This window comes from Tupaia chinensis, unplaced genomic scaffold (genome assembly GCF_000334495.1).
Source record: "Tupaia chinensis unplaced genomic scaffold, TupChi_1.0 Scaffold143584_1, whole genome shotgun sequence".
Lineage (NCBI taxonomy): Eukaryota > Metazoa > Chordata > Mammalia > Scandentia > Tupaiidae > Tupaia > Tupaia belangeri.
The window spans coordinates 7351460-7362120 of NW_006203430.1; the positions used below are offsets into that span (position 1 = coordinate 7351460).

Consider the following 10661-nt stretch of genomic DNA (forward strand, 5'->3'; position numbering starts at 1 on the left):
GGTGATTTCTCACTTTCCCTCTCACTATCTCTGTCTCTCCCTCACTGGTGACTGCATGAGCTCTAAGGCAAAAGCCTCTACCAATCCCCACAAAAAAAAATCACCATCTGTAATCACTAATGAATTAAAAAGCAAAGCATTAACCAGTAAATGGCTGCTAATGTCATAAGGGTAAGGGTAAACAGACCTCAGAGCTCCTAATGAATAACCTCTGAATGGTAGCAAACAATACTACCTATGATGTTATCTTTCTAAAAGTAATTTTTCTTTTAAAGAGGTTTTTGCCCTAGGGTGCATATGTTCACTGGGGGGGAGGAGAGAGGGGGAGGGGGGGAATGAGAAGTCACCCCTAAAAGAGGATGACCACACTGCGATTTTTTCTCCATTCTCCTTCCAGGATCTTGGGTACGCATGCACACATGCCAGGCATGATTTTTAAGCCATCATGTCCGGGACTTGAACCATGGTTGGTCACATGGAAGTCCAACAACATAGCCACTATACCATCTGCTGGCTCCTAACCTGAATCTTATTAAGTATCTAGATCCAACAACCATTAAGTGTAATTTCTAAACTCTGATGGCAGTCTTATACTATTAATACAGTAACTGGACTCCAAAACAAGAGGAATGAAGTATACAAATCGTCTTGAATGCAATGCTGATCAAACTGGCAATGTCACCATCACTAAAGAAATATTTTTTTAAGAGAAATTTCTGCTACAGGGCATATGTGCTCGCCAGAGACAGAAAATCAGAAAGCGAGAAATCACCCCCCACGAGGAATGGCCACATCACAATCCCTTCTCCTCCTGGGATTTTGGGCATGCACGCACGCACACGTGCCCAGCATGAGTTTTAAGCTGCCAGAACCATGGTTGACTATGTGGATGTAAGTACTACGCCATCTGCTGGTCCCCATCACTAAATTTTTAAATATTAGAAAATCAAAATCAAACCATGAAAAGCCACTATCAATGACTATCCTGGAAATACTGGTGTGTTGATGCCACTTAAGATTAGAAAGAGAGGGGGAACCAACAGTTTAGCATAATGGCTATGTCGCTGGACTCTCACATAGTCGACAGCGGTTCGTGTCCGGACCCGGTGGCTTAAAACTCATGCCGGGCGCATGTGCGTGCGTGCCCAAGATCCCAAGAGGAGAATGGAGGAGAAGGGATTGCGGCGTGACCATCCCCCCCGGGGGGTGATTTCTCGCTTTCTGTCTCTCTCTGTCTGTCTCGCCTTATAGCGAAAACCCTCTCCAAAAAAAAAAAAAAAGATTAGAAAGAGAGGGACCAGCAGTTAGTGTAATGCTATGTCGCTGGACTCCCACGTAGTTGACCGTGGTTCAAGGCCCAGACCCAGTGACTTAAACTCACGCCGGGCGCATGTGCGTGTGTGCCCAAGATCCCAAGAGGAGAAGGTATTGCAGCGTGGCCATCCCCCCTGAGGGGTGATTTCTCGCTTTCTGTCTCTCTGTCTCTGTTTATCTGGCGAGCGCACGCACCCTATAGCAAAAACCTCTCCAAAAAAAAAGATTAGAAAGACATTAGAGGAACCAGCTGTGTAACTGGACTCCGATGGAGCCGACTGTGGTTTGAGTGCCGGCACCTGAAAATTCATGCCTGGCATGTGTGTATGCATGCCCAAAATCTTGAGAGCAGAATGGAGGAGAAGGGATTGCAGGGTGGCTATCCTCCCAAGAGGATTATTTCTCACCCTCTGTCTCTCTGGTGAGTACACGTACCCTATGGCAAAAATCTCTCTTAAAAAAAAGAGAGAGAGACACAGACAGAGATTAGAAAATGTTCATTGCAGGACTGGCCCCACAGTGTAGTGGTGCTTAATCACTGTATAGGGAACCAGATCCCATATAGCCAACTGCAGTTCAAATCCTGGCCCTGGCATTTGCAAAACATGCTAGGCATGTGTGCGTACATGCCAAAAATCTTGACAGGATGAAGGAATAGAAAAAAAAAACAGAATTGCAGCACAACCACACCCATCAAGTGGTGCTTTTCCTCTGTTTCTCTCTCTGGCACTTGCCATGTGCACGCTTAAAATAAAGAAGAAAGAAAAATATTAATTGTGATTGAAAATAGCAACTATGAATTTAGAAAAAATAAGAATCAGAAAACTGATCTTAAAGCCTGAAAAAGCCCAGCATGGTACTGTAGTTGGCAGAAAATTGAACTGCAATGCTGAAAGCTATATGGTGAACTGTGGGATGAGTTACCTGGGTCAGCTTGAAAACACAGTAAGTAAGTGCAAGTGGGTGTGCCCAACCAAGATCCTGAGGAGCAGCAGGAGAGTCAGTGAAACAGAATCGTGATCTCAGAGGCCTTGCTGAGTGTGTTCCTCTCGCTCTCTCCTGTGTGCACATGCTTTCCACAGGAATAAAATTAAACTTAAAAAAAACCCCAAAACTAGAAGATACCTTATTGAAAATACTTTCCAATCTGCTTGTCTTGTCGAAACAGAATCTAAAGTTGTAGAAGTTAAAACACGTGGGACCAACAGTTGGCCTAATGGCTATGTAGCTGGACTCCCATGTAGCCAACCATGGTTTGAGTCCCAGACCTGGTGGCTTAAACTCACACTGGGCGTGTGTGCGTGTGTGCCTAAGATCCTGAGAGGAGAGTGGAGAAGAAGGGACTGCATTGTGGCCATCCCCCCTAGGGAGTGACTTCTTACTTTCTGTCTCTCTCTGTCTTTCTGGCAAGCACACGTGCCCTAGAGCAAAAATCTCTCCAAAAAATAAAAGTTAACACATGTAACTAAAATTATACTGGAAATTATCATTATGTTTAGACTATAAATTAAAATTTCAGTAAAGTCATACTTGCCATATTTATTATTTTAGGAACTAAGAGATTACTATAGTTTATAAAGATGAAAAAAAGACTGCCATTTCAATCTTTTAAAAAATAAGACCAGCAGATGGCATAGTGGTTATGTTGCTGGACTCCCACACAGTCAACCATGGTTCGAGTTTTGAACCCAACAGCTTAAAACTCACACTGGGTATGTGTGCATGTGTGCCCAAGATTCTGGAAGGAGAATGGAGGAGAAGGCTTTGTGACCCTGGCCATCCCCCCTGGGGGTGGGGGTGGTGATTTCTCCCTTTCTGTCTGTCTCTCTAGTAAGCACACACACCCTACAGCAAAAATCTCCCCCCTCCCCAAAAAAAGGCATAAAACCCCACAAATTATCAAGAGTTTAATATTAATAAATGATAATGGTTCTATTAAAGCCTAGGTATCCCAAAGATCTATATATCACTACTGGTTAGTATTTGTTACATTTTACTTATATCTCGGAGATTAGTAGTCTGCAACTGTTACTCAAATGTTGAAGGTATAAAGAAAATGAGGAGCTAGCAAGTGGCATAGTGGTTAAGGCACTGGACTCCCATGTAGCTAAATGTAGTTCAAATCCCTGACCTGATAGCTTGAAACTCATGCCGGGCACATATGTGTGCATATCCAAAATCCTGAGAGGAGAATGAAAGAGAAGAGGCTGCGGTGGGGCTGTCCCGCAAGGGATGATTTCGCATTTTCTGTCTCTGGTGAGCACATGTACCCTATAACAAAAATCTCTCCAAACAAACAAAAGGAAAGAAAAACAAGAAAAGAAAAGAAAAGAAAAGAAAAGAAAAGAAAAGAAAAGGAGGGCCTTCCCATGGCCTGGTGGTTACATGAGCGGGAACCCATATGGTTGACTGTATGGTTCAAGTGGCTTCAAAACCACATTGTGTTATGTGCATGCATGCTCAAAATCCTAAAAGGAAGGAAAAATGGACAAGGGACTATAGTGTGACCATTTCCCACGGGGTCTGCTTTCTCTCTTGTTCCTGTAAGTGAACACTCCCTCTGTGAAAATTAGAAAGAAAAAAAAGGGGGACCAGTAGATAGTGTAATGGTTACGTCGCTGGACTCGCACATAGTCAACCACAGTTTGATATATGATATCAGACCCAGTAGCTCAAAACTCATGCTAGCGCCATGTGGGTGCATTCCCAAAATCCTGAGAGGAGAATGGAAGAGAAGGGATTGTGGCATGGCCATTCCCTCTAGAGAGTAATTTCTCATTTTCTGTCTCCCTAGTAAGCACACACGCACCCTATAGCAAAAATTTTTGTCTCTCTCAAAAAAAAGAAAACAAAAGGATCCATTAGTTATTCTGGTCAGAAACACTCCTTAGCAATTAAAGGTAAAAATAATGAATGAATATCTCCCCAAATATGAAAACTTTTGTAAGCTAATAATTATATGCAGTACACTGAATTGCAGATATTAAATATTACTCACCGATTCTTTCTCCACAGTTCGGTTTAACATGACAACTGCTTTGGTTTTTTGTTGCCAAATCATGAGCCAGAAGTGGCAGCCTGTATTAGGAAGTGGACCCTGTAAGAACAGAGAACAGTAGATAAGAGAAAGGTGATGAAAAAGAGTAAGACGGAAAGCAAAGTTCCATCAAGTCTGTCTCTAGTAAGCTACAAGACAGACAATAAATCATACTGTAGTAAATAAATCAAGACTTTAAAATCCACTTGAATTTAAAAATAGGTTTGAACCAGTTAAGATTTTTTATTATAAATGATCAAAACCTATTTTTACTAACTTAGTCAGAAAAGGAATTCTTTAGAATATCAGGTGGCTTTTAGAATGGAAGGCTGGAGACTCATGCTTGGTAGCAACCAAGAGCTAAAGCACAGGCAAGACTCTGGCCCAAAGAGTTACTTGAGACACTTCTGATACTGTCATTGCTAGCACCTTGCTTCTGCTTTCCCGCCATACGAAGATGGCTGTAGAATCCATGCATAACCTACAAGCATGCCAGAGCTGAAAGTACAACCAGAAGTAAGTGACTGGTTATGTTCTAGCTACAAAGGATGTAGGCGAGGAAAATTTCAGTCCTCTTCCGTTTCTATAGCAGGAAGAGAGGGTCTGCTTCCTGCGGATCATGGAAGATCCATGGGAAAAGAGGAAGTCTGCCATCACTGGTTAGCCAATCAACCCAACCAACTATAAAAGAGTTCTAGAAAAAGCAGAAATATTAAAATATCTGAATCACTATGAAACTGGCTCAGTGGCAGAGTTAAAATGGGCCATATCGTGATCATGCTATAGGAGAAAAAAAAATCGTATTATATACTTCCAACTACCTCTCATTTTACTGAACAGCAACATAGGACAAAAGAAAAGAGAAACCGATAAAAAAAAAAAAAAAAAAAAAATCATTTTATTTAACTTTAGTTATTTAGTTAAATTTGACCAGAGAAGACAGAGTGAGAGAGGGAGAGAGAGAAAAAATGAGAAAGCAAGCCATCAGATCCAGGACTCGACTGCAGTCAGCCATGTGGGAGTTCAACACCGTTAATCATCACACCACCAGCCAGAACCTAACTATAACTAATTTTAAATGAGCAAGAGTTAAAATGAAAGGTTTATTATATCTAATGTAACTGATTATGCATTCAACTGATAAAGCAGTTTGATGCAGAGTTAGAAGGAGAACACTAAAAGTATATACTCAAAGACTCAGCTCCATAAATGACAAGGGTATCAAGGGACTTTGAAGTGAAAGCATCCTTAGAGCAGATACACTTCTTGGTAATGTGGCAGATTCTCAAAAAATACTAGGTAAATTAATACAATCTAGGGTTAAGGTATAAAAATGCTAAAAATCGGGACCAGCAGTTAGCGTAATGGCTATGTCGCTAGACCCCATGTAGTCGACCGCGGTTCGAGTCCCGGACCCAGTGGCTTAAAACTCACGCCAGGCGCGTGTGTGTGTGTGCCCAAGATCCCAAGAGGAGAATGGAGGAGAAGGGATTGTGGCGTGGCCATCTCCCTGGGGGGTGATTTCTCGCTTTCTGTCTCTCTGTCTGTCTCTGTCTGTCTGGCGCGCGCACGTGCCCTATAGCAAATCCCCCCCCCCCAAAAGAAGCTAGAAATCTAGAGACTCCTGAGACACTGACGCCTAATATTTAAGAATACTGTACTTACTACTCGATGTAACTGCTGCTCAATCCACTTCTAAAACAAAGAATCTAAAGGTAAAAACAGCAACGAAGGGACCAGCAGGTGGCATAATGGTTAAAGCGCTGGACTCCCACATTGTCAACCCTGGTTCGAGTCTCAGACCTGGCAGCTTGAAAATCACACTGGGTATAGGTGTGTGTATGTGTACCCAAAATTCTGAGAGGGGAATAGAGGAGAAGGAATTGTGTCATAGTCATTCCCCTGGGGGCTGATTTCTCACTTTTTCTCTTTTAGGCAAATGCATGTGCTCTATGGAAAAAACCTGAAGGAAGAAAGAAAAAAAAAAAAAAGAAAGAAAGAAAGAAAAACAAACAAACAAAAAACCAGCAAGGAGAAAATCCCCAGAATGTCTTTTTTTATTTTAATCAAAAAAGGGGGGGATGGGATGTAGCAATTCGGCAGTGAAGTTACTTCTTAGCATGTACACACACACACACACCCCAATTTCATTAGTGGTTCTAAAGACTACAACTACATAATAAATAGGGAAGCAGTCAGTTACTATAGTATAAAGACTATGGGTCTTTTAAATCAGAGGAACATGGATTTACCTTTCAGCTCTTCTACTTGCCAGCAATGCTACCAGTTTTCTGTAGCTGCAAAATATATATAATATACCCAGGAGCTAATTAAAATTTTAAAAGAACTGATTTGTAAAACTCAGTGGGAAAGGATTAATATAATAAGAAAGAACAGCCCGAAGAGCTGAGGTAATAAGCAGCTGGCATCATGAGTTCTCCCTCTCCTTTGCATGATTTTCTGAGTATGTACTCTGTTCCACATGTAATAGGTTCACGGGCACAAGCCTGACGGAAATGCAGTCTTAGCTCTCAAAGAGCGTGCACAAAGGTGAGAAGTGCTTGTGTAACTAATGAAACACAAAACGCCACAGAGAAATGGTAAACCATCAGGTCTGAGGAATGGGCAAGACTAAGAAAGAGACTACAGCAGAGTCTTTAAAAAAAGAAGAATCCTGATACAAGGTAGAAGAGAGTAAGGCTCCATTTCAGGCATTCTCAGCATAAGGCTAGTTTGAAATTGTGAATGTGTACTGGTCATCCTTCCTAAGATCTGATGGGCTGAAGGACTAGAAGAAGAGGACCATGAGCAGACCCTGCAGAATGAGTTCCTCTCTCTTCCTCCCTCTCTTTCTGTCTCTCAGTTGCACATGTGTACTTATATGTTCTATCATGAATAAGGGGTAAAAAAATTTTTTTTCTCTTTTTTTGGAGAGGTTTTTGCATATGGCACGTGCACTCACCAGACAGACAAGAAAGAGACAGAGAGACAGAAAGCGAGAAATCACCCCCCCGGGGGGATGGCCACGCTGCAATCCCTTCTCCTCCATTCTCCTCTCAGGATCTTGGGCACGCATGCACATGTGCCCGACTTGAGTTTAAGCCACCGGGTCCAGGACTCGAACCGTGGTCGACTGCATGGGAGTCCAGCGACATGGCCATTACGTCAACTGCTGATCCACCCCAAATTTTTTTAATAGGATTTGCTGTGGTGGTTAAAGTGGCTGGATCCCACATGGCCAACTGTGAGGTTTGCATCCCAGAACAAGTGGCTTGAGAAACATGCTAGGCGTGTGTGTGTCTGTGTGTGTGTGTGTGCCCAAAACTTTAGAGGAGAATGGAGAAAGGAATATAGTGTGGCCATCCCACTGGGAGGTGATTTCTCTCTCTCTTTCTCTGGAGAGCACACAAGTTCTGTAGCAAACAAAAACAAAAACAAAACAAAACAAACAGGATTTAAACTTTCAAGCCCCACCTCACTCCAATCTTTGCAAACAGGAGAGTGGCTAGAAGTTAAGTTGATCACCACAGTCAATGATTTTACTAATCACAGACCATAGCATGAAATCTCCATAAATCCCAAAAAAGGAAAGGATTCAGAGAGTTTGGGGATGGTTGAACTCGTAGAGATTCCTGGGGGACGACACGCCCAAAGGGGGCTTGAGCAGACCTCATACCTTACCAGTGTCTTGCTCCAGGTGTTTCTTTATATCTTTTGTATTTGTCAAAGTGTTTTCCTGATTTTCATGAGCTTCTATCAAGCAAATGAACAGACAGACAGATAATACAAGTGTGTCCTGGAAAACCCTTGGCGGTCAGTAGCACAGGTGAAATATCCTGGGTTAGGGCTGGCAGGTGATGGTTAAAGGCACTGGACTCACACATGGCTGACTGCAGTTCAAGTCTGGGACCTGGGAACTGGCGGTTTGCTTCCTTGCTTTCCCTCTCCCTCTCCCTCTCTTGTCAAATTAAAATAAAGTTAAATAAAATAATTCTTAAAACAAACAAACAAACAATAAAATCACTGAGTAGGTTTTTTTTTTTTTGAGAGGTTTTTGCTATAGGGCACGTGCGCTCGCCAGAAACACAGAGAGAGATAGAGACGGAAAGCGAGAAATAACACCCGCCCCCCACCCCAGGATGGCCACACCACAATCCCCTCTCCTCCCTTCTCCTCTCGGGATCCTGGGCACGCAGCCACACATGCCCAGCATGAGTTTAAGTCAAGACGCAAACCGCAGTCAACTACATGGGAGTCCAGTGACAGCCATTACGCTAACTGCTGGTCCCAAGCCTGGGTAGATTAACAACAGAAGTAGGAAGCAGTCTTGAGGGACTGTGCCCTCAATCTGTGGGACCTGATACTCTTTCCTGGTAGAGGGCATCGGGGTAGTATTGGAAGACACCCTGCTGGTATTTGCTACATACAGAACTGATTGCTTGATGTGTGGGGAAAAAACTTCAGCATATCTGGTTATAGAAAAAGTTTGTGTTGTGGAACAGGGAAACAAGTTTGGGTTTTTCTTTTTTACCCTTAAAAAAAAAAAAAAAAAGCACTTGGCACCAGCAGTTGGTATAATGGCTATGTTGCTGGATTTCCATGTGGTCGACCTCGGTTCGGGTCCCAGACCCAGTGGCTTAAACTCATGCCAGGCACGTGTGTGCGCACGCATGCACAAGATACAGAGAGGAGAATGGAGGAGAAGGGATTGTGGCATGGCCATCCCCCTGGGGGGGGGGGTGATTTCTCGCTTTCTATCTTTCTGTCTCTAGCTTTCTGGCTAGCACACGCATCCTACAGAAAAAACCTTGTGTTCCCCACCCCCACAAAAAAAAATTGCTAAAGGGCATGTGTATTTGCCAGAGAAAGGGAAAGTGAGAAATCACTCCCCATGGAGGAACGTCACACTACAATCCCTTCTCTTCATTTCCCCTTCTGGGATTTTTGACATATATGCACAAGTGCTTGGTGCGTTTTCAAGCCACTGGGTCTGGGAATGAAGCCACAAAGTTTAACCACACCATCTTAACCATACCACTGGGTGGCTTGAACTTGTTTTTCCACAGCAAGGCACCTAACTTTAGGGCATACGTAGGAAAAGGCAAATAGACCAGTGAGATGGGAAGTGGGGGTTTGCAACAGAAAACCACACATGTAGAGTGGAAGGGACTAGTGGCAAGAAAATACCTTAAAATGCTGCTGTACTAAAACAGAATTACGAGAATTCTGAAAAAGGGCAGGGGCAGCACAAGATCAGAAAGGATTACTAAATCCTTAGATGTAGATCATGGGGATAATTTTAACCTATTTAAGACACAAAGAATGAAGCTAGCTTAGTAGACACAGATTATGCAGAATTTGAGATCTGGTAAAAAAAATTCACTAGAGATCTGGAAAGGAAATTCAGGAGAAAAGAAAAAGCTGGAGATAAGATTCTAAGTGAGTGGAACTCTGTGCATGTGTGTGGGGAGGAACGACACAAAAACATTTCTCTAGGGACAAGAGGTTTAAAAACAATCACTACAGCATTAACAAGGCATCGTCGTTATTGTAGTGGGATTTAAAAAAGTTTATAAAAAAGGATTACTAGCAAAGGGCAAGGTATGCAGGACGTAAGAATTGGAAAATTATTTGCTGAGAACGTGTATGTGGATGTGCTTGATTGAGCCAATGCACAGTGTATTTTGGATGGAAAATTCATTTGTGTGTTGTGATGGTGTAAAGTGAATAAAAACAAAAAAAAAGGATTACTAGCAGTACCATTATTAATACAACTAATAAAAAGCAACAATAAGCAATACAACAACTAATACAGGAATGGTCACCATAGTGCCAGGCACTTTAGGAATTTTTCGTATCACTCTACAGATGATATAGATAGATATACAGACTTCGGGAGTTAAGTAATTTCTTCGAGGTCACATAGCAATTACAAGATAGAAGTGTAGAATAAATAATACTAAGGGAAATGCAAATCAAAACAACGTGATACCACCTAACCCCAGTCAGAATGGCTAAGATTAAAAAAACAAAGAATGAGGGGCCAGCAGTTAGCGTAATGGCTATGTTGCTGGACTCCCATGTAGTCGACCACGGTTCACGTCCCGGACCCGGTGGCTTAAAACTCACGCCGGGCGCGTATGCGTGCGTGCCCAAAATCCCGAGAGGAAAATGGAGGAGAAGGGATTACGGCGTGGCCATCCCCCCTGGGGGGTGATTTCTCGCTTTGTCTCTCTCTGTCTGGCGAGCGCACATGCCCTATAGCAAAAACCTCTCAAAAAAAAAAAAAAGAGTACATTTTTTTCTGCTC

General features: G+C 42.7%; 1 protein-coding gene across 2 annotated transcripts in view; it reads right to left on the bottom strand.

The window, feature by feature from the left end:
- The window catches only part of PTPN2 (protein tyrosine phosphatase non-receptor type 2), a 121722-nt gene that overhangs the window by 55445 nt on the left and 55616 nt on the right, over window positions 1–10661 (bottom strand). For both annotated transcript variants that reach the window (XM_006164058.3, XM_027766496.1), the window contains exon 4: window positions 4313–4411. In XM_006164058.3, the coding sequence (XP_006164120.1) occupies window positions 4313–4411 (99 nt within the window). The remainder of the gene's footprint in view (window positions 1–4312; window positions 4412–10661) is intronic.